This window comes from Nerophis ophidion, linkage group LG05 (genome assembly GCF_033978795.1).
Source record: "Nerophis ophidion isolate RoL-2023_Sa linkage group LG05, RoL_Noph_v1.0, whole genome shotgun sequence".
NCBI classification, from domain to species: Eukaryota; Metazoa; Chordata; class Actinopteri; order Syngnathiformes; family Syngnathidae; genus Nerophis; species Nerophis ophidion.
In genome coordinates, this window is record NC_084615.1 from 44,969,535 (window position 1) to 44,994,571 (window position 25,037).

Here is a 25,037-nt window from a genome sequence, read left to right on the forward strand (position 1 = left end):
CACTCTTAACTCCCCATAACGGTATTTAACTGGATTAACATTATTTTTGAGTGTATCATCGATATATTAAATAATTTTTATCAAAACAATTTGAATTAAACGTGGGAAAAATATTAATTCTGAGTAACACAACTAAAGTTATGGCTAAAAATAGAGCAAAATGTACCTGAAAAAACAAGACAAAAAAGTCCCCAATGTACTCTAGGGGATTAAATTAAAATGTATGCCTAACCTTTAACATTTTTAGAAAGTCTGAAGGCCCGCAAGGTTTGTGGTTGTGGTTGCAATGTACACTAGTGGCCACTAGGATGCACTAGAACCATTATTTGCAACATAATGCCTTTACTATAATTTTGCATGTATTACTTTGTTTTTTTCTAGTCATTCACTGTAGTAAAATCACTCACCAACGAATATAACATGAACGCCTACCAATAATAAATTATATTCCAATACATTTCCTAAAGTAATGAAACAACAACGCATGAAAAGTATTTAGGACTAAGTCTTGAATTTGCTTGTTTAAAGGGGAACATTATCACCAGACCTATTTAAGCGTCAATATATACCTTGATGTCGCAGAAAAAAGACCATGTATTTTTTTAACCGATTTCCGAACTCTAAATGGGTGAATTTTGGCAAATTAAACGCCTTTCTATAGTTCGCTCTCAGTTCGTTATTATTAACGTATTTTCATGCGTTACTTATACTTATAATTTAATACTCAGTATTAAATTATGATCTATTACAAAATGATGCTAATTACTTATCATAGGTCCATATCAAACATCTTATGCATTGCTTTTGATAAAAATCTATTTGTTCTGTATTATCTCTCTCTTCCAGTGATAAACCTGCCATAGAAAAAAAAAACATTTGAGACGCTTAAATTAAGGGGAATATAAGTAAATCTTTATTTATTAATTGTTTGATTATTTGCACTATTTATAATGTCTTTGTAAGGGGTTAAAACCACAAACTCAGCAAATAATACTAATTTACACCCATTTGAAGACCGCTGGTTTTATATCATCCTTTACAGATAACACTTGTAAACGGTGTATTTTTGGTTTGTCAAGCAATGTACAGTGTTTGTGGTACAAAACTATATTACATTGCATTTTACACAATATAAAGCAGGGGTTTTAAACTCAATTTATTTGGGGGCCGCTGGAGGCAGAGTCTGGGTAAGACTCGGATCAGGTTTTCACCAGAAAACCTTTGTTAAAAAAAAAATCCAATCTTCTCAAATGTTTATTTTATATTATAACACAAAATAAGATGAACACATAAATAAAGTAAGAATATTTAGAAAAAAAGTACAAAATCAATAATGATAATAATTTGATTTTTCTCGTCAGCAACTGTTTGTGGTTTCTTCAGTCTTCTATATCTGCTGTGTTTAGATTTTAACGTCTTTATTACCAGTTTTATAACCTCAATGGGTTCTTCTGAACATGAATTGTCCTGGACATGAATGGAACATTGAAGAATATGAACAATTCTTCTGAACATGGCTTCTCTTGCCTACTCCTTGCTGCTAGAGACCTGGCAACACTTTCTATTGCATAGCTGAGCCACATTTGGCTTCAGGGAGAAAGTAGTTTAGACTGTGAGTATGGTTTGAAGATGATCATCAGTAAGTCTGGACCTGTACTTGGATTTATTGAAGTTCAAGGTGGTTAAATAAGTGCTCCGAAAAAGCAAGCCATGTATCTCAAAGTGATTGGTAGGTTTGTACACACCACTGTAAAGTGCCATATATATAAAACTCACAGGCTGCGCTAACATTAAACTTTAATCTTAATGTGAGGGCCATAAAAATGTCGTCTTGCAAGCCATAATTAGCCAGCATGCCGTGAGTTTAAGACTCATGGTGTAAAGTCATGTAATTGTGTCATTACAAGGATTTGATGCTGTTGCGTTTTTTTTCCCTCCTTCGCAGCTATTAGACATGAACTCAGTCGAGTTAGCACAACATAATCTTCCAGAACCACGCGCCAATTTCAACAGCAGGAGGACTACGACAAAAGGATAAATCAAGCTGAAACTGTTACGTTCACTGTGGCGATGAGGCGCCACCGCCATGTTGCCGTGACACTTGCGTGACAAGTGTGTGTAACATTGAGTTTGTGCTTTGCAAAGGGAGCCGTGTGTGTGTGTGTGTGTGTGTGTGCGGGCATGTGTGTGTGCGTGTGAAGGGACTCTACAATTCTTTACATTTCTGTCTCTTTGTTGTCCACTGTTCCTTTCTGTCTCTGTTTGGTCTAAAGAACACTAGACAATTCAATATATTTGAACTATTTTAAAGTTTTCAAGAGTTTATTTTATTTTTGTTATGTTTACTCTCATTTTTATGACCCTTACTATCATTTCTCATTATTGAAGTATTCTTAAAAGGAATCATAGATGAAAATATTGAGAATATGATGGTAAATGTAAAACTGTTGCACATATTTTGAAATATTTCTGTTTTGTATTATTCACTTATGAACTGTACCACCAAATGCTTCTTCATCGTTTGTTCATTTCAAATGTGTGTTTATTCTTTATGGCCAACACAGTAGTGCAGCTTTGACAAACAACAGACAGTGGGTGAACTTTTGAACAAAATAATAATAATTAACACACCAGAGTATTTGTGATCATTTTGTTAATAATAGTTTTAAAAAATGTTTATCAGCTGCCAGTATTGTTCATTTTATTATCTCTATGACAAAGTGCTTCCTTGTTGGACAAGTCGAGAGGGAAAATAAAATGCACTGGGTTTGAAATTAATCAAATAAAACTGTGAACAATGTCTTGGATAAATAAGCCTTACTGTTTCACTTAACGTGTGTTTTTATTGTATTTTTTTTTTTAGAATAGAAAAATTGTTTATTGTTATTTATTGTCAGAGGGACGGCGTGGCGCCGTTGGGAGAGTGGCCGTGCCAGCAACCTGAAGGTTCCTGGTTCAATCCCCACCTTCTACCAACCTTTTCACATCCGTTGTGTCCTTGAGCAAGAGACTTCACCCTTGCTCCTGATGGGTCGTGGTTATGGCCTTGCATGGCATCTCCCGCCGTCAGTGTGTGAATGGGTGTGTGAATGTGGAAATAGTGTCAAAGCGCTTTGAGTACCTTGAAGGTAAAAAAGTGCAATACAAGTATAACCAATTTACCATTTCATTGTACATTAATAAAATACGAAATTGCGGGAGATCGTTTATTGTATTAATATATATATTTAAAAATATACATTTCAATTTGTTTTGTAACAAGCAAAATTGGACTGTTTTTGATATGACTGACATATATCGGATAGAAAAATTTAAATTCAACATTTGTTAAATAATACTGATAATATTTTCACACTTTATGTGTGTGTGTGGGGGTACTTGGTCAAACAATCCTAAATTCTAAATTGTTTCAATATTTTATAACAGGGGTCGGCAACCCACGTGTGGCTCCGAAATGACAACACTGGCTCGGTTTCTTAAAGACGGGCTCTTTACTTGAGTTTTTAGCCGTGAAAACTACAGGACAAGACATGAAATACAATAGTTTTAGAAATACTTCAGTCCCAGGCAAACAAGGTGCCAAACAAAAATAGCTACCTCGTGGCCGCCTGCCACTTCGGAGGTTCTTGTGCAGCAAACACTCCAGTGTTGTGCAACTACATGAGCGAACAAAAAAAATCAAACCAATGCACTCCACAAAAATACAGAAGATTACAACACAATATGACAAATACCTTGTTCAGCTAGCCAAATGTTCCCCACTGCTGCTGATGGCCCAAAGTCCTTTGCATGTCTGCAACTCCAAACAGCACACCAAATCTCGCGAGAATAGCGGTGTGACAAAGAAAATAAATTGCCCCTTTTATAGTAACCCAAATGTGTCTTATTTACAAAAAAATATAACATGACTTCAGAACCATAATAATTTACAACAAAAAATGTTAATCCTTAAAACAAAAAATATTAAGTGTAAGTTTTCAACAACACTTACACTCCCACCAAAATCACTCATTGTCTCTCAATGTGATTTTCTATAAAGTGTCCTGGTTAGAATCTGTTTTACTGTGTAGGTCAGTCTCAAGTAGGGTCACGACTTTGTGAATAGGTCTTTCTAGGTATATCAGTCTCGTCAGTGGTTTCCCTTTGTCAAAAGTGGTTTCACTGGTCTTCAACTTCACCTTTCGAACTTTGCCGTCTGGGCTTTCCAAAGTCTCTATCATTCGAGCTAGTTTCCATTTACATCTTGGAGCGTTGTCATCCTGTATTATCACAATATCATTTACTTGCAGGTTTCTTGAAACTTTCTGCCATTTCTGTCGCTGTTGGAGATTCAACAAATATTCTCGCATCCATCTTTGCCAAAATTCATTTGCGAGAAATTGCACCCTTTTCCATCTTTTGTTCAAGTACAAATCATCCTTGCAAAACTGTCCTGGAGGGGGAAGAATAACTGAAGATTTCATCGTTAATATGTGATTGGGAGTTAGTGGTTCTGGACCCGTGGGATCATTTAGATATTCAACACTTAAGGGTCTACTGTTGATGATTGCCATTGTCTCGTAAAGTAATGTTCTTAGACTAGTCGTATCGAGTCTGTTTGAGTACTTGTCAAGCATTGCTGTAAGTATGCTTCGCACTGTTCGAATTTGGCGTTCCCAGATACCTCCCATGTGGCTTGCTGATGGAACGTTCATCACAAATTCGCAACCAATGACTCTTTGTTGTTCTTGATCCATATCTTTCATTAATTCCGAAAACTCTCTCCTAGCACCCATAAAGTTTGTCCCTTGGTCGCACCTTAATTGTTGGACAGGACCTCTTATGGCGATCAGAGTTCGAAGGGCATTCATGAAAGCATCTGTCGATAAGTCGTCGATTGTTTCAATGTGCACAGCTCGAGAACATAAGCATGTGAACAATAATCCATATCTTTTGACTTCTTTCCTTCCATCCTTTACTATGAATGGGCCGAAACAGTCGATGCCGCAGTAGGTAAAAGGTGGCGCTGTTTCTGTTCTCACTTCTGGCAAATCTGCCATCTGTTGAACATTTGCAGCTTTTCTGTATTTCCTGCACTTAACGCAGCGGTAGATGTGCGATGAAACAACATTTCCACATCCTAAGATCCATATTCCATTTGCACGCAATTCATTTGTAGTCATGCCTCTCCCTTGATGATGTACACGTTCATGGTAGTGTTTGACGAGTAGGGCTGACACGTGAGATTCTTTGGGAAGAATTGAGGGGTGTTTCACATCATGATGTAAGGCTGATTGGGATAATCTTCCTCCCACCCTGAGAACATCTGACTTGTCTAGGAAAGCGTTCAACTGTATTAGTCTGTTGTGCTTGTGTAAAGAATTATCCTTTTGAGATCTGATTTTCTTTATTTCCTCAGGGAAAGCTTCTCTTTGCACTAGCTTGATGATGAACATTTCTGCATCTTTTCTCTCTTCAAGATCTGTGACTTTGTTCGTTCTTTGTTGGATACCTTTATATTCTCTGAGCTGACGTGCTGCCATTTTTCAGGACTTGTGCTTTGTCTTATTCGTTGGATTCGATTGGTGACGAATGTGTGAAATCTTTTTGCATCGTTGGATATGTATGCCAATACGACTTGTGAATCTGACCAATAATATTCCTTGAGATTTTCAATTTCCAGTTCTCGCTTGATTACATCTGCGTTGCGGACTGAAGTCACGGCTGATGATAGTTCAAGTCTTGGGATGGTTGTTTGTTTAATTGGTGTAACTCTTGCTTTATCCATGACTAGTGAACAACTGATTTTTTCTTCTTTACTTATTGCTCTGAGGTATGAACATGCGCCATAACCTTCGAGGCTTGCGTCTGAGAAGTTATGTAACTCGTACTGTACAACATTGATGTCTTGTGAGTAGCTTCGTGGGATCTTCAGAGCTGCCAGTTTGGGCAGGTCTCTCAACCATGCTTCCCACCGTGGTAGAATGTGGTCTGGGAGATCGTCGTCCCAATTTACTTTGTCTTTGCACAACGTTTGGAGTATTTGCTTTCCAATCAGTATGAATGGGGCGACAAACCCAAGGGGGTCATAGACTGATGCAACTGTCGAGAGCACCCCTCTCCTTGTCAACGGGTTGTCTTTGACTTTGACTCTGAATTGGAATTCATCTGCCTCGATACACCATTGTACTCCAAGTGCGCGTTCAACGTGAGGCTCTTCAAGAGCCAGGTCTTGTTCTTTGGCTTGAGCTTGTTCTTCTAGGGGAATTGCTTCGAGCACTTCTTTATTGTTTGACACAAACTTATGCAAACGCAGTTTGCCTGTCTTGCAAAGTGCTCTTGACTCTTTGACCAGCTTTATGGCTTCGGCTGTTGACGTTACACTAGCAAGTCCATCATCAACGTAAAAACCTCTTTGGATAAACTTGACAGTCTCTTTGCTGAACTTGTCCTTACCTTTAGATGCGAGATGTTTGAGTCCGAAGTTACAGCATCCGGGAGAGGAAGCTGCCCCGAAAAGGTGCACTTTCATCCTGTACACTGAAGGTTCGGAGTTCAAATCACCTTTGTCCCACCAGAGAAATCTCAAGTAGTCTTGATGTTCCTTGACAACATGGAATTGATGGAACATTCTCTCCACGTCACACATGAAGGCGATGGGACCCTTTCTGAAGCGGCATAACACTCCGACCGATGTGTTGGTGAGGTCTGGTCCAGTCAGAAGATGATCGTTGAGAGATGATTCCTGGAAACGGGCAGAACAATCAAAAACACACGGATCTTTGCAGGCTTATGGGGTTGGTAAACCCCGTGGTGAGGGATGTACCACGCTGTCGTGTTTTCCAGCTCTTGTACTGGGACTCTTTCTGCGTCTCCGCGGGTTATGATGTCATCCATAAACTTGACATAATACTTGTAGTATTTCTCGTCCTCTCTGAGTCTACGTTCCAATGAGGACAATCTGTGCTCAGCGTATTGTTTGTTGTTTGGAAGATTTGGATTGTCTGTTTTGAATGGTAGTGGAAGTTCGTAGTGACTGTCTTCTTTTTGTCGTATGCCTTTTGTCACCTTTGTCATGAACAAAATATCTTCTTGAGAAATTGGATTGTCGTCTGTTGCATGCTCGGAGAAGTCAGATTCCAAAGCCTTTATCACATCAATTGGAATGACTTCTTTTACTTGAGTTCTCCATACAAAACACATTTCTTGCTTGAGTTCAACTGCTGGTTGTGAAGCAGGAGTTACTTCACGCACAATGATTCTGTGACTTGTGCCGATGGCATCATTGTGATTGTGTACTTGATACGAGCAACCAACTATGCTCCAGCCGAGACCGGTTAGCTGTGCGTAGGGTTGGTTTTCTTTGCCTGCAAGAACTTCTCTTGGTAGAAGGGCTTGATGACAGTTATAGCCGATAAGCAGACCAACTTCACATTCGAGCATTGGTGCTAACTTATCTGCTAGCTTTTCCAGATGAGGCCACTTCAAAGCGGTTTCAGACGTCGGGATATGTGACCTGTTAACTGGGATAAACTCTCAAGTAAAGACTGGTGGTAATATGATTTTCTTTCCCCACTTATATACTCTGACTTGAAGGTTTACCAGCTTCTCACATGGTATAACTGTTGACTTGGCGGACATAGTAGATAGCTGCAGACTGGCTTTGCTTTTATTTGTGTTGAGATCTTGAGCTACTTCATCCAAGATGAAAGATGTATCGCTCTGTGAGTCGAGAAGCGCAAACACTAAAACTTATTTCTCTGGGTGGTTTGTGGATGAGACCCAAACAGGTAGTATAGAGGATGTCAACGTGTTTGAGGTGTCTTGAATTACCCTGTTGGAGATTGCGGTAGATGTGTCTTCATCCTTTGTGACTTTAGTGTCTACTTTGTCTTGAAAGTTATGGTCACTCTTTGCAGGTGTTGCCCTTTTACGTTCCATGAACTTGTCGTCATGCAGACATGTAGGATGTCTCCTTTGACATTTCCCACATGTGCTCCTTTTATCGCACTTCTTTGAACGATGTCCAGTCTTTAAACATCCAAAACACAGCTTTTCTGTCTGTGCAAACTTGACACGATCTTGAACTATTTTTTCCATGAACTTGAAACATTTATCAAGAGTGTGGCCATTCCTTTTGCAGAAGAGACAGGTTACAGTATTTGCGTGACCTGAGCTTGTTGAGTGACTTGAGTTTGTAGTAAACGTTTTTGCTTGAATGACTTGACTGCGTGAATGTTTGAGTTTACTTGTGTCCAAACCTTTGAGTGCTTGCATTGAGGCTATGGGATCGCACGCAAAGTCAGCTTCCATAGTCACAAACTCCACAAACGTGCGGAAGGATGGATACTCTCCATTATTTGTTTGTCTTATTTTCATGGCTTTGCGGTTCCATCTTGTAGTCAACAAATCTGGAAGTTTCAACAAGAGTCTCTGAATTTCCATACAATCATTGAGAACTTCTAACACCTTTATGTGTGGTATCGCAGCTTCACAACTTCCAAGAAAGTCAGCAAATTCCCTTAACTCACTTCCATCTTTGTAGCTTATTTTCGGCCAACAATGAAGCTTGTCTCTAAATTATTTTCCTATGGTGAACAGATTTCCAAAACGCTTTTCCAGCAATTTCCAAGCTGAGTCGTACGCTTCATCTGTACCTACTAGGAGGAATCCTTCTACTGCTCTTTTTGCAGATCCACCGAGATACTTCCTGAGATAGTAAAGTTTTTCATTCTTGGAATGTTCTTTCTTTCAATTAAGGTTTCAAATGACAACTGCCAGTCTTTGAACTTCAGTGGGTCTCCAGTGAACAATGCAGGTTCTGGAGTTGGAAGTCGATTTGCACTTATTGCTTCTGCTAGTATGCCAACTAGATCAGAATTTGCTTGTGGTTGCGTTACAACCGTTTGAATTTGTGTGGCTTGAGGGATGAATGGTGGACTTGATGCTTTGAGTGTTTGACTTGTGGCCCTTGCTTGTATGATAGGAGTTTGTTGAATGTGTGGAGCAAACGCATGGCTTGTAGCATGGAAGACTTGGGTTGTGTTTATAGCTTGAAAGGGAATGCTTGGTGTGATAGGGATTGCTTGGGTTTCACTTGCTGCTTTAATACTGTGTGACAAACTTCGACTTTCAGCAGTACTTGCAACTTCATCGTAAACCATTACGCGAGCTTTAGCAGCATTCCTTTTCTTAACTTCTTCTAAGCGGTCGATCTTTCTACGCCGCTCTTCCATTGCTTGTTGCCTTGCAAAGTTCTCGCGTTCCAATTTTTGTATTTCAGCCTATTCCTTTTCCTGCTCGTCCATTACTGCCAGTATTTCTTGAGATGCAGCTGCTTCAGCTTCAGCTTCCATTCTTTTTATTATTTGTGAGCGGGATTGTCCTGAACTACTTGTGGACCTTTGTGATTTTGACCTTGATTTAGAACTTTCAGATCCTAAGCATGATCCGACATCTGGCCACGATTCTTCGTCATCCTCAATGTCTCCTCCAAGCCATTTTTCAGCTCTGTTGACTATAAATCTGGAGAGTGATGTGCATGCATCAACTTTACGCCTAATTTCTGCTTCAGGAGATTGTATTTGACGTATCCGGTCATAAACAACTTGCACATCTTTACAAGTGATATTTACGTTATTGATTAATTCCTTTAATTCACTTTCTGAAGCTTCCTTTCTCAGCATTACTCTGCTCAATCTTGCTTCATATCTCCATTTTTCAAAAACAAGTGAATATTTGTGTTTGAGGCTCTTTAGTTTCTCCTCTTGAAGTTTTTTACCCTTTTCAGTTAATGTTCTTAGTCTTTCACCTCTACAAACAGTTTTTTGTTCTGCAGCTTGCACTTCATGTTCTGCAACTTCGTAAAGTGGTAACTCTTCTTTATCTTTGTCAGTCATCTTTAGCGTTTGGTTAACACACTGTTTAAATTCCAAAAATACTTCTTAAAATTCGCTTGGTTGGACTTTAACTTGTAAGTATCTTTTTAGAAACTTAAAATGCTGTTTTGACCTTAAGCAAAATGCACAAAACTCTTATTTCAACAACAATGCATCACTTTGAGGTACAGTAAAAATTAAGTAACTTTTGACAAATATGCTGTAGAAACTTATAGTGGACCTTCAAACTTGACTTAAAACACTCGTTTTTCCTTTAGCAAAGTCCTTCCTTAATTTCCACTTTACTCATTCTTAATACATTGCTTAGTTGCTTGTGTGTGATGAGCTTTGGTACTGGCGCCCTCTGGTGTCGCACCACGGTACCGTCACCCACTGCACCTGCTGGCGTCTTCGTCTTGACGTCCTTCTCACCGGCGCTGGGCTGGGTGAGTTTTCACTGTGGCTCCGAAATGACAACACTGGCTCGGTTTCTTAAAGACGGGCTCTATACTTGAGTTTTTAGCCGTGAAAACTACAGGACAAGACATGAAATACAATAGTTTTAGAAATACTTCAGTCCCAGGCAAACAAGGTGCCAAACAAAAATAGCTACCTCGTGGCCGCCTGCCACTTCGGAGGTTCTTGTGCAGCAAACACTCCAGTGTTGTGCAACTAAATGAGCGAACAAAAAAAATCAAACCAATGCACTCCACAACAATACAGAAGATTACAACACAATATGACAAATACCTTGTTCAGCTAGCCAAATGTTCCCCACTGCTGCTGATGGCCCAAAGTCCTTTGCATGTCTGCAACTCCAAACAGCACACCAAATTTCGCGAGAATAGCGGTGTGACAAAGAAAATTAATTGCCCCTTTTATAGTAACCCAAATGTGTCTTATTTACAAAATATATAACATGACTTCAGAACCATAATAATTTACAACAAAAAATGTTAATCCTTAAAACAAAAAATATAAAGTGTAAGTTTTCAACAACACTTACACCACGGCTCTTTAGCGCCGTCCTAGTGGCTCTCTGGAGCTTTTTCTAAAATATATGAAAAATGGAAATTATGAGGGGAAATAAACAATTTTTTGTTTTAATATAGTTTCTGTAGGAGGACAAACATGACACAAACCTCCCTAATTGCTATAAAGCACATTGTTTATATTAAACATGCTTCACTGATTCGAGTATTTGGCCAGCGCCGTTTTGTCCGACTAATTTTGGTGGTCCATGAACTCACCTTAGTTTGTTTACATGTATAACTTTCTCCGACTTTCTGAGACGTGTTTTATGTCACTTTTTTTCTGTCTCATTTTGTCCACCAAACTTATATTATTGTGCATGAACAAACAATGGTGAGTTTTTTTGACGTTATTGATTTGTGTGGAGTGCTAATCAGACATATTTGGTCACTGCATGACTGCAAGCTAATTGATACTAACATGCTATTTAGGCTAGCTGTATGTACATATTGCATCACTATGCCTCATTTGTAGCTATATTTGAGTATATTTGGTTTCCTTTAAGTTCTCACAATTCAACTTATATCTCATGACACACTATCTGTATGTAATATGGCTTTTAATTTTTTGCGGCTCCAGACAGATTTGTTTTGGTGTTTTTGGTTGCCGACCCCTGGTTTATAATAATGTTGTAAGCACAATACCAATGGTGCGCAATTTGCAAAATGCGCAACCGCATTTTGCAAATTTAATGTCAAGTCAAATCAAATCAAATGTTTATTGGATTCATCACCAACTACCAACTACTAAGTGTGGATTCAGGCCGGGTGGCCTATTTCAAGTTCCAGGTAACCCTACATTATTATATTTTATAAATAGTAAACCAAGTTGTGGTAGTTTAGTCGTGGATGTACACTGTATAGTGATGAATCCAATTAACATTTGATTTGACATCCATCCATCCATTTCCTACCGCTTATTCCCTTTTGGGGTCGCTGGCGCCTATCTCAGCTACAATCGGGCGGAAGGCAGCGTACACCCTGGACAAGTCACTGGGCCATCACAGATAGACAGACAACATTCACACACTAGGGCCAATTTAGTGTTGCCAATCAACCTATCCCCAGGTGTATGTCTTTGGAGGTGGGAGGAAGCCGGAGTACCCTGAGGGAACCCACGCAGTCACGGGGAGAACATGCAAACTCCACACAGAAAGATCCCGAGCCTGGGATTGAACCCAGGACTGCAGGACCTTCGTATTGTGAGACAGACGCACTAACCCCTCTTCCACCGTGAAGCCTGATTTGACATTAAATTTGCAAAATGCGGTTGCGCATTTTGCAAGTTGCGCGCCATTGGTATTGTGCTTACAACACTAACTAAAACGTGTACATGAAAAAGCAAACCTTTAAGACGAAACTTCCGCCTTGGGGTTAGCGTCTCACCCAAAATCTCGCGAGGTTTCCCAACTCGGGAAATAAGTGGCAACGAGATCTGGAGCGAGTCGGCAGAGTGGCGAGAGTTGGTGCGGAGGAAGAGGCAGCGAATGCGGGAAGTGGCAAGAGCTGAGTTGGGGGGCGTGTAAGAGCGAGCGTGGTGGATAAACCCCCCAAAACAGTAGCATAAACACGGCGTGAATGATAGAGGCAAGCTGGCGGACTTCAACATGGCATCCGGCGATACGCTGTACATCGCAACAGACGGCTCGGATATGCCGGCCGAGATCGTGGAGCTTCACGAGATAGAGGTGGAGACCATACCGGTGGAGACCATCGAAACCACGGTAGTCGGCGGCGACGAGGACGACGACGACGACGACGATGAGCAGCCCATGATCGCCCTCCAGCCGCTGGACGACCACAGCTCTATCCACCATCATCACCACCACCATCCGGATGTGATCCTGGTGCAGACCCGGGAGGAGGTGGTCGGCGGGGATGACTGCGACCTGCACACGGATGATGGGCGATTCGAGGACCAGATCCTAATTCCGGTGCCGGCCCCCGGAGTGGAGGATGAGTACATCGAGCAGACTTTGGTGGCGGTAGCTGGAAAGAGCTCCGTGGGTCGAGTGAAACGAGCAGGCGGCGGGAAGAAAGCAGGCAAAAAGAGCTATTTGAGCGGCTCGGACACCGGAGCGAGAAAATGGGAACAGAAGCAGGTGCAGATAAAGACGCTGGAGGGGGAGTTCTCGGTGACGATGTGGGCGTCGGGTGAGTAACGTTAGCCCAGCCGCGGCTGTCAGATGTCGGCTACACGAGGCCTCGTTGCCAGGGCGTTGTCCTTGCTGCACCCGACTATTTCCTGGAATGCCCCGCTTGCAAACCACTCTGAAAAGCGACGAGTCGAGCGGGGTTTCGTCTGGTTTTCGACGACGAAGCTCAATTCGGTGCGCGGAAATGTGTTTATGTTTTGACGGGAAGCCATGTTTTAGGTGTTGCAGGGCGCCGCCATATTCCCCGCGTCCGAGAAATATGGCGGCGGCCCCGAAAAATGGCGCCGGCGACGGTCATGCAGTCCTGGCGGCTGCTGGGCTCTTGCAGGCACGCCAGGCAAATACTGCCACATTTGTGCTAAGCACAGACCAAATCACACCACTGCTGTGCCACTTACACTTTCCCGTAAAATTATGTCGAATATATGTTAACTTTAAGATAATTTGTCAATCGTAATTTCAGTTAGCTGCTTGTTAGCTCGTGCTGGCCACTAGCAGCTAATCCAGGGCCTTGTTAAGCCTTGACGAGCTGTCAATCAATCTAGCAACGCGAACACATAAAGTTGTGATCCTCTTGCACGGTTTGTGTCATGGAAAACTACTTAGTAGGCATGTACGTTTTGAAATATGTAACTGTTTTCAACGGTGGCGCTATTTTTAGAGCACGCTGCGAAAAGTGGAGAGGAAGCGTTCGTGCATTTCAAACATACGGTGGCCGACTGGGGAAAACGAGCTGCTGCCATATCGGCCTCTGTACAAACCCGACTAACATCCACAGACGCCTGTGATGCTATCACAAATAAATGTTTTATTCCATTTCGCTTTATACTCCTAACATTTTCAATGCACACAATTCGATGACAAACTACTCACATGGTCCCATAGTCCAGTGGTTCTTAACCTTTTTTCAGTGATGTACCTCCTGTGAACATGTTTTTAATTCAAGTACCCCCTAATCAGAGCAAAGCATTTTTGGTTGAAAAAAAATAAGATAAAGAAGTAAAATACAACACTGTCATCAGTTTCTTATTTATTAAATTGTATAACAGTGCAAAATATTGCTCAGTTTTAGTGGTCCTTCTTCAACTATTTGGAGAAAAAGATATAAAAATAACTAAAAACTTGTTGAAAAATAAACAAGTGATTCACTTATAAATAAAGATTTCTACACCTAAGTAATCATCAACTTTAAGTGCCCTCTTTGGGGATTGTAATAGAGATCCATCTGGATTTATGATCTTAATTCCACAAAAAATCTAGCTGTCAAAACTAAATATTGTATTGTTGTATTTCTTTCCACAGTTTATGAACTTACATTCATATTTTGTTGAAGTATTATTCATTAAATATATTTATAAAGGATTTTTGAATTGTTGCTATTTTTAGAATATTTTTTAAAAATCTCACGTAACCCTTGGCATACCTTCAAGCACCTCCAAGGGTACGCGTACCCCCATTTGAGAACCACTGACATAGTTCACATACCCCCTTTCATTTGTATTCCACATTGCCTCTTAAATGATAATACACAAGTAGTGTCATCCCATTCACTTTTGCTGCTGCAGTAGCTTCTCACCTGTGAGCCCTCAGGGAATAGCCATTGTGTTTTCCGTTCAGTCTCTGTAATGTATTTTTAGATGAAAATAAAGACATCGACCACGAGTCAGTGGTGGAAGAGCAAATTGTCGAGAACTCGCCCCCGGATTACTCCGAGTACATGACAGGGAAAAAGCTGCCACCCGGCGGCATCCCAGGCATCGACCTCTCTGATCCCAAGCAACTGGCCGAGTTTGCCAGGTGAGAGTGTATTGAACTTGGTAGACAATGGTGGTATTCATGCAAAAATAAACAATGTATGTGCTTTAACAGAATGAAACCCAGGAAAGTCAAAGAAGACGATGCTCCACGAACAATAGCTTGTCCTCACAAAGTAAGCTTGATAGCACAGTACTTTACTGGACAATATGTGCATTAAATCATACCATGCATACAATACTGAGATGTTTCCAATATTCTGGTTGCCTTCTTTTGCAAGATGCCCTCAAATCAGTTTTCTATGTGATGCATTACAAACACCCAACTACAAATGTTTTATTAATTAATTGGCCTGGCAGATATATTTATTTTATCGATAAATTCTGGGGTTTTGTTGTAGACTATTCAAAACATAAAAAAATCAATGTTTTTTTTCTCCTCTTGCGCAGCATACTTTTTGTCCCCATTAGCTTCCATAGCCCTCCCTCGCATTAGCCTACCAAAACATGGATAATGTAAATGCTAATGAGATTGACACGTAGGGCTGGGCGATATGGCCTTTTTTTAATATCGCGATATTTTTAGGCCATATCGCGATATATGATATTTATTACGATATTTTGCCTTGGCCTTGAATGAACACTTGATACATATAATTACAGCAGTATGATGATTCTACGTGTCTACTTTAAAACATTCTTCTTTATACTGCATTCATATATGCTACTTTTAAACTTTCATGTAGAGAGGGAAATCACAACTAAGTCAATTGACCAAAAGTGTATTTATTAAAGTTGTTAAGCAGTGGCACAAACATTCATGTCATTTCCAAAACATAAGGTGCAAAATTGTCAGATGCATTTTAAGTGTCAAATGAAAAAGAGCTGCATAATAGGAAATCAAATAGTATTCGTCCTTCATTATGTGGTAGGTTACTACGGACGTTATTAAATTCTCTTCATTCTCTAGCGAGTGACTTTTCAAATGATGCTACATATTAGCAGTAATGCTACTTTTTATAGCAACGCTTTTGCCCCACACTTGACAAATTACTGTTGTCTGTTCGACATATTCCCTACTCGAAACCGAACCACCGCCAGACGATGGACCCCCTGCTGTTTTTATTGGGAATTAAGTCTTCCTTCATTTATTACTAGATTCGCACCTTCTTTCTCTCTTATTACGACTCGTACGGCTACGTTAGCATCACGGCTAACGTTACCCAGTCTCTCTGCTGGGCGAGGGCGTATACGTATGTGACGTATGACGTGATGTGTGTAAGTTTGTGCGCCTGCTTGTCTGTGAGAAGGAGAGACAAAAAGAAGTGAGAAGAGCCTGTAGTGTAATACCTGCAGCTAAAAGCAACTGCGTGAGAACGTATACTTGAATATTACGATATATAGTAATTTTCTATATCGCACAGAGACAAACCCGCGATATATCGATACATCGCCCAGCCCTGTTGAGACGTTTGTTCCAAAGAAAATACAAATGTTGTCAGTGCTTTAGATGTGCGGCAACAGGCGTTGAACAAATGACTGCAAGCTGCGAGGTGTGTTTTAAAAAAGGCTACATGTTTACCTAAGTATTTTATTTAAGACGGAAGTTTTAAGTTTTTACTTATTTAATATCAAAGGTGGAGTTTATTTATTTGCATGAAATGTACAATGCTACATTTTTGTTTAACAAAGTATTTTATTAAAAAAACAGAAGTGTGGCTTTCTCGATAGAGTAGTTCTTTGAAAATGATTGCATAAAAAGTCAAATGTATACTTTGTCTAAAAATAACATTATACGAATTAGAATTCTTCAAAGAGTAAGATGCAGTGTCATTTCAAACAACCAGTTTTGATCAAATAAAAGCAAAACTGATTTTGAATTATCTCTGTTCTTTGTATATATTGGTTTATTAAAAGATATGGAAAAATTGAATTATTTTTTATTTTGTGAAAAAAAATTGATATTTTATTTTTAGTCCATATCGCCTAGTCCTAATACTTAATTGCAACTGTTTCACAAAATTGAATGTCTTGTCTTACAGCTTGCCTCTTTTTTATTTCAAAGCAAACAAAAACAACAACTAGACTGAATGTCACATTAATAAAATACACAGAAACAAATTATGGGAAAACTAATATTAAACAAAAAAATCCTCCCCCCCCTCCCATTGATACATATGTAATATACAGGAAACTATACTTGTTCTGATTGTACAACATATCATACTCAATATTTCATGATTTCAGTATTAGTAGCAAGTTTACCTATACTTATTATACAGTATACATATACTTTACTATTGACCTACATTATACTATACAGTATGTATTATATATGCGTGTGTGTGTATATATAATATATATATATATATATATATGTATATATATCATATATATATGTATATATATATAATATATATATATGTATATACTAGGGGTGTAACGGTACGTCTATTTGTATTGAACCGTTTCGGTACGGGGGTTTCGGTTCGTTTCGGAGGTGTACCGAACGACACGGACAATTTAAGTAGCGCCGCACGTTGTGTAAACAATGCACACCGAGGCACCACGAATTGATTTACGTGAACCCCGACTTAAACAAGTTGAAAAACTTATTGGGGTGTTACCATTTAGTGGTCAATTGTCCGGAATATGTACTGTACTGTGCAATCTACTAATAAAAGTTTCAATCAATCAAAAAAATAACAACACACGGCATGCTAGCAACGACTGGGCTATGATAGACTGACCATACCTCCTCTTTTCACCGGACATGTCCTCTTTGCGGAGCTGTCCAGGTGGAGTTTCTTAAATGCCTCGAATGTCCGGCATTTTGAGTTAGGGTTGCGTGTATTTTCAATGTACGTTCAGGGTTAAGAAGGGGTTAAAAACAAAACAAAAAAGTGGTTAGCGCAGCAACATTCGTGAGGGAGGGGCAGAGACAGAGAGAGCGAGAGAGTTATGATAAATGCGCATGCGTCGCCAGGCTCTGCTTTTTATCCATAGATTTATCAGATTTTATTTTGTATTATCTATAGCAGGGGTGTCAAAAGTGTGCCCTGGAGGCCATTTGCGGCCCACAGCTAATGTTTTAAAGGCCCACAGCATATTCTAAAAATACTATTAAAATAAATAAAAACATAAACAAAAGTGAAATAAAAAAGCTTAAAGGCTAAATGTAATTTAGAAAAAGTTGCAACGTTGACTAATAAAACAAAGCTGTTTTTTTTCTTTCAAACTGTCATTGCTCAAAACATAATATTGAATCAAAATAAATGTAATTATGAATTATTGACCTATCCAAGTTTCTAATTACTTCACATCAAATATTCCACTAAGAAAAATATTTTTGATGTAAGATTTAGCAAATTTGTTAAATAAATAATCAAAAAATTGATATTTTGTTGTTTTCTTACTGTACCGAAAATGAACCGAACCGTGACCTCTGAACCAAGGTACGTACCGAACCGAAATTTTTGTGTACCGTTACACCCCTAATATATACCGTGTTTTTCGGACTATAAGTCGCAGTTTTTTTCATAGTTTGGCCGGGGGTGCGACTTATGTGTGAAGTTATTAACGCATTACCGTAAAATATCAAATAATATTATTTAGCTCTTTCACGTAAGAGACTAGACGTATAAGATTTCATCGGATTTAGCAATTAGGAGTGACAGCTTGTTTGGTAAACGTATATCATGTTCTATATGTTTTAGTTGTTTGAATGACTTACCATAATATGTTACGTTAACATACCAGGCACCTTCTCAGTTGGTTATTTTTGCGTCATATAACGTACACTTATTCAGCCTGTTGTTCACTATTCTTTATTTATTTTAAATTGCCTTCAAAATGTCTATTCTTGGTGTTGGGTTTTATAAAATACATTTCCCCCAAAAATACGACTTATACTCCAGTGCGACTTATATATGTTTTTTTTTACTTCTTTATTATGCATTTTCGGCAGGTGGGACTTATATTTCGACAAAACTTATACTCCGAAAAATACGGTATATATGTGTGTATATGTGTATATATATATATATATATATATATATATATATTACGGGCGTGGGGAAAAAATGATTCAAATACGAATCGAATCGAATACGTTTTGCGATTCACAATCGATTCTTATTTTTAAAAATCGTTTTTTTAATGTTTATTTTATTTATTTATTTATTTTTTAATCAATCCAACAAAACAAAACACAGCAATACCATAACAATGCAATCCAATTCCAAAAGCAAACCTGACCCAGCAACACTCAGAACTGCAATAAACAGAGCAATTGAGGAGACACAAACACAACACAGAACAAACCAAAAGTAGTGAAACAAAAATTAATATTATCAACAACAGTATCAATATTAGTTATAATTTCACCGTAGCAGTGATTAAAAATCCCTCATTGACATCATTAGACATTTATATATAAAAAAAATAACAATAGTGTCACAGTGACTTACACTTGCATCGCATCTCACAAGCTTGACAACACACTGTGTCCAATATTTTCACAAAGATAAAATTTGTCATATTTTTGGTTCGTTTAATAGTTAAAACAAATTTACATTATTGCAATCAGTTGATAAAACATTGTCCTTTACAATTATAAAAGCTTTTTGAAAAAAATCTACTACTCTGCTAGCATGTCAGCAGACTGGGGTAGATCCTGCTCAAATACTATGTATTGAATGAATACAGAATCGTTTTGAATGGGAAAAATATAGTTTTTTAATCGAGAATCGAATCGAAAAAAATTGCTATATTATCGAATCGTGACCTCAAGAATCGATATCGAATCGAATCGTGGGACACCCAAAGATTCACAGCCCTAATATATATATATATATATATATATGTGTATATATATATAAATAAAATCAGGGTTTCCCCTAAATTGCCAAAAAATAAAAAAACCTGTGTGGTCATTATGACATCATCACATGGTTTGCTGTGATGCATAGTATATGGTCTTTAAAAAGGCAAAACATTTTCCATCCATCCATTTTTCTACCACTCGTCCCTTTTGGGGTAGCGGGGGCTGCTGGAGCCTATCTCAGCTGCATTACTACCGCTCGTGGGGTTGCGGGGGCTGCTGGAGCCTATCTCAGCTGCATTCGGGGTTATCAAACAAAAAAACATCTGTTTTTATTAAGCGGTAGAAAATTGATGGATGGATAGATGGATAGTATAGTATGAGCATACATATTTTTTTGACATAATATTGTTTTTTCCATTTTTAAATGCTTGCTCCTTATTGTACAATGTACTTTTACAATCATTTTTTTAGAGATTTCTCCAATCTTTTTAGTCACTCTTTCTTTAATAACATTGATTGGCAAATAATCTAGCATTTATTTCTGGTGTTATACCCTTGTTTAAAGACCCTTTACTTCTGTCGCTCACTGCCTTTCTCTCATTAAAAGCAACAAGTGTTATCTTAAATTGTAACGATCGCTGTCGGCGGGTATATCTCAGATATATTAAAGTACGTCAACAGCGCTGACACGCTACCTCCGCTCCAGACAATCCCATACGGATAGTTTATGCAATTACAACGTTCAATTTCGGGAGCACGGTTCCGGTAATCAAAGTACATCTTTTTCCCATCAAATTTTCGGTCCATCATTAAGTCAATAGTGTGCATATAATAAATTATATTTAGCCATGCATACTGTAACTACCTGCTGGTGTTAGTGTGTTTTAGATGGTAATTTTTCCAATGGTCTGTGAACTCACTATGTCTGCAGGGAATGAAGAAGTTGTGTGTCTAGGAGTGAAGCACGGAGTTAGACGTGTGTGCACAGAGGAAATACTTGTTGGAATCGGACCTGTTGTTAGCATAAATTTGGCAATAAAAGCTAAAACGAGTGTCAGACTTTCTTTGTTTTCTTCTGGACGCTACAATACATTATATTACTTTATTATGTTAGGTGTCGCTGCAAATATGAAGCTGTGGTGCACAGCCACAATCAAATACTTTAAGGAGAAAACCTGTATATTTGTGTGCGTGCGTGCATGCGTGTGCGCAGTCATGGCCCAAAATATTGGCACCCCTGCATTTCTGTCAGATAATGCTCCACTTTTCCAAGATAATTGTTGAAATTACAAATGCTTTTGTATTCACATGTGTACTTCTTTTGTTTGCATTGGAACAACACCAAAAAAATAAGGCCGAATCTTATATTATTTTACACAGAACTCCAAAGATGGACTGAATAATAATATTTTAAATATTTTATTAATCTTTTCATTAAATACCATCTCACCTGGGGATATCGGAGATTAAAGTTATCACTTCAAAAGGATGTACAATATTTTTGGTCATTATCTGATAATGTTATTTGCCCTACACTTACAAATAATCAATACAAAGTAATTATCTTTGTAAAGTCAGATTTGTTTCTGTAGTTAATTAAAAAAATGAGGAGGTACACCGAAGGAAATATACCTGAAACTGTTAATCTCTTAATACCGCAACACTTTCTTTTTTTTACCATATCATCTTTGCAGTCTTTTTTTTGTGGAAGTCACGCCAGTTGTGTATCTCTTTAGGGCTGCACAAAGATGTTCAGGGACAACTCGGCCATGAGGAAGCATCTCCACACCCATGGGCCCCGCGTGCACGTCTGTGCTGAATGTGGAAAGGCCTTCGTGGAGAGCTCCAAGCTCAAACGCCACCAGCTTGTCCACACGGGGGAGAAACCCTTCCAGGTTGGATTGATAAGGCTACATTCATGTTAACACTCATTGCTGTAGTGCTTTTATCAGCGTGTCATCCAAGTCTGTCATCTCCACTGGTCCTAAACAACTCCTTAAAGTAACATGCAACATGAAGGAGATTTAATATAGCAATTAGCTGGAGATTGGAGGGTAAATGGGCTGTTAAATGGATGAAAGGTTTATGAGTCACAAAGTGGACGATAAAAGCTTCTTTGTGTGGATGAGATGCTGCTGACCAGGGTTCAGACTGGCACATCTAACCAAATTCAATTAAGGTTTTGTTTTTAAAAACTTTGAACACACTGGTAAGCCAAGTAAAATATGTTTGATCATGTAAGAGTTTTCTATAATAATTTTAATGACAAACAAATGCACAAATGTTCATAAAACATTCTTGTTGATGTGTGTGTGTGTGCGCGCACCGTTGCGTGCATATATACATATGTGTGTATATATATTTATATATATATATATATTTATACATACAACAAATAATCAGAAATTGGTAGAGTCTCCTCAAATTTAATTTAAGAGCACATTTCCTCTGCACATTCATCCTAAAATGTATCCCACTCGTCATCTTTTTCTTTTCGCCATTTAATTAAATAAAAGTTTATCAATATAAACTATCAAGCTGTGCATTGGCTAAAAAAGCGGGGCGTTTACCTTTTGACAACACTTTGATTATCTCAATTCTTGCACATAGTAAACCCTGTGCTTCTGATGCTGTCATGTTGGAAAAAACACATCAAAAGTAGTTTGTCATGTTAGTGTACATGAAACGTAACGTAAGGACAGAAAAAAATTGAATTACTTGTTAAAATAAAAGCATTGGTAACGTCATGAAGGGAAAAAACTCCTTCCTCAACCCGACTTTGTGTACTGCACTTTTTTGGGGGATTGTCCATCATTCACAATCATAAAATACATGACAACGGATGGATTTTTCTTTTATGCATTCTAAATATTAAATACATTTGATCTATAGTCCGCTTACAATGGACACTGGGAGCCATTCAATTCTGCCTATAGAGCCCCTAAAACATCCATTAACAAACACCTCCATTAGGGGGGGAACACGAGCTTTTTGTGTCGTTCTCGCCAGTTCCAGATCCTAAATGGCTGTCTAAGTCTCCCGACTTTTCGGATTATATTCTCAGCCATCTCTTTTAAGGTGAGAGGCCTGATTTATGATCTACAATAAATTTACAGGGAGAAGGGAAGCGAGGAAACAGCAGACCAGTCGATGATGTAAACATAGGCACACCCGGAAGTGATCACGGCGCCGCTCTACAAAGTTTGTCTGCGTTTGCGTTTATAATAACAATATCACCAATACTTTAATATTAAAGTCACGAAAAATAAATTGAGTATTGTTGGCGCTTTTTGAATGGTTATTTATCAGATTTTATGGGCGGAATAATGGAGCTCCCATTGGCTCCGCTGCAAGTAGACTTTTATTTACGTTTATTTAGTATTTAGAATGCAATAAAAAAAAATCTATCCGTCATGTCTTTTATAGTGATTGTGAACGATTGACAAAATTCCCCCCAAAAAAGGAAGTACAACTTGAAAATAAATTAAAGGCTTCTCTATGCATCTTAAAATAAATAATTTGGAGACCTGTAATTGAAACAATATACATAAAATTGTTGTTGATTTTTTTTCTGGATACAACCGCACCCCGTAACACTTCTCTCCTCAAACTGTTCTCTGGGCGTCAGCTCTGCAGGTGAGTTTGTTGAAGTAAAAACGTCAACTGCAACGCAAGACTATCAGAGTAGACGTAATTACAGCTAGTGATGGATAAATGAGGCACATGTAACTGTGGCACACTCATAGGTTGTATTGACAGTGCACCCATAGTGTGGTGGTGTTTCATAATGGTGCCATCTGCTTTAAATTTAACCTGAAAATAAATGGTCAGCAAATGTCCTTTTTTCCCCCTTTTGTATGAATTGCTGGGCTGAGCCAAATAATAAACTCAAAAAGCCCTGCGATGACTTGTCCAGCGTGTACCCCACCTTCTGCCCGACAGTAGCTGGGATAGGTTCCAGCACCCCTGCAACCCCGAGAGGGACAAGCGGTAGAAATGGATGGATAGATGGATAGCGCGCTATAACAACATATTTCAGTATGATCTGTCTCTTGTGAGTCGAAAGAAGCACTTCCTATAAAAAGTTTGGCACTTCACAGTCAGACGACACAGCAGCTGTATCGGCCACGTTTTTTTTCTCAATGTGACACACATTGATCGGCATATTATCCCTTCAGTATCGATTGACCCATTAATATCACAGCCACCAAGGAGGCATCTGTTTGAGATGCTACGTTTATATTTTCAAATGTATGTCGTGGATAAAAAGTATTTGGAGCACGGTGTTATTGTGTGGGTTTTGTCGTTGTAAACGTTAGAGGCTGTGAAAATGTTGTGTAGGGTTTCCACATCTTATTAAACAAAACAAAGGCTCACAAGTGTCCCAAATGCAGCTACTCAGCATAAATACTTTCTTTGCTTTGGTTGGTTTGCGCCTTTTACAAAATAAAAATATCAACTTTTGGCCCTCAAATGCTTTGTTTTGTGACCCCTAATAGTTTATCCCGGTTTTCCAATGTTTTTTGTTGAGCTTCCATTTTTCTGGAATGCACAATTCAAACAGCGTTTCTTTTGGGGGAGGGTCTTCTCATGCTGCCAGATGATCTCTAGGTAACCTTTGACTTCCCATTTCCCCTCTGCAGTGCACATTTGAAGGCTGCGGCAAGCGCTTCTCCCTGGACTTCAACTTGCGCACGCACGTCCGGATCCACACGGGCGACCGACCGTACGTGTGCCCCTTCGACGGCTGCAATAAAAAATTTGCCCAGTCGACCAACCTCAAGTCTCACATCCTCACACACGCCAAAGCCAAGAATAACCAATGAGGGGCGGGGGGGTCCGCCCACATGGACGTGTCCTCACGGAAATACTTTTTAGAGGAAGAAAAGACACGGAGATCGTTCTCCTGCATTCTGTCGCTTTGGCTGTCATTTGGAATCAGGAACACAGGGATGATTACAACCCCTCCCACAAAGGGCTTGACTGTCCCTCCGGGCCCCCCAGATTGCTCAAGACGGAGCCTAGGGACAAAAACATCAGAGACTTATTTTTACCAGAGCGAGGCGCGTATATCCTGTTTGATGTTTTCATTTAGTCACACGGCTTTTCTTTGCCTTTCAGGTGTGCATATTGTACGCCTTCCCTTCACCCCCCAACTGTAATGTTTGCATCCGCACTCTAATCCATGCTAACCACACAATAACCTCCTGTACTTGTAATATGGCTGTGTTGGACTTAGTAGACCGTTAGAGCGGTGGGATTTTGATTTTGTAAATGTTAATCTTTTAGTCGCAGCGAGGTAAGCATCACTTCCTTTTTTGTTAAAATGTCATGTACAGACAATAAATCAATAACCTCTGCCGTGTGTATCACCTGGCCACAATAAACACGTCAGCGCTGTTGAATTATGGCAA

The 25,037-nt window shown here is 39.1% G+C and overlaps 3 protein-coding genes across 7 annotated transcripts in view; 2 read left to right on the forward strand and 1 right to left on the reverse strand.

Annotated features, from left to right (window-relative positions):
• Positions 1-4,608, forward strand: part of evlb (Enah/Vasp-like b) — an 86,699-nt gene extending 82,091 nt beyond the window's left edge. For all 4 annotated transcript variants that reach the window (XM_061901066.1, XM_061901063.1, XM_061901065.1 and 1 more), the window contains exon 13: positions 1,946-4,608. In XM_061901066.1, coding sequence (XP_061757050.1) covers positions 1,946-1,983 — 38 coding nt within the window. In that variant the 3' untranslated portion in view covers positions 1,984-4,608. The remainder of the gene's footprint in view (positions 1-1,945) is intronic.
• Positions 3,473-13,308, reverse strand: LOC133553168 (uncharacterized). The gene is made up of 3 exons (XM_061901068.1): positions 10,608-13,308; positions 10,471-10,529; positions 3,473-10,389 (listed from the first exon to the last, which is right to left on the reverse strand). Exon 3 carries the CDS (start codon positions 6,626-6,628, stop codon positions 5,417-5,419), a length of 1,212 nt encoding a protein of 403 aa, XP_061757052.1. The 5' UTR covers positions 6,629-10,389; positions 10,471-10,529; positions 10,608-13,308; the 3' UTR covers positions 3,473-5,416.
• On the forward strand, positions 12,314-25,037 carry yy1b (YY1 transcription factor b). 2 transcript variants are annotated; one of them, XM_061901069.1, is made up of 5 exons: positions 12,314-13,042; positions 14,682-14,841; positions 14,914-14,974; positions 21,360-21,518; positions 24,267-25,037. In XM_061901069.1, exons 1-5 carry the CDS (start codon positions 12,496-12,498, stop codon positions 24,447-24,449), a joined length of 1,110 nt encoding a protein of 369 aa, XP_061757053.1. In that variant the 5' UTR covers positions 12,314-12,495; the 3' UTR covers positions 24,450-25,037. The 2 variants fall into 2 exon arrangements, with proteins under 2 accessions (XP_061757053.1, XP_061757054.1); XM_061901070.1 differs by having other exon boundaries at positions 12,315-13,042; positions 14,694-14,841.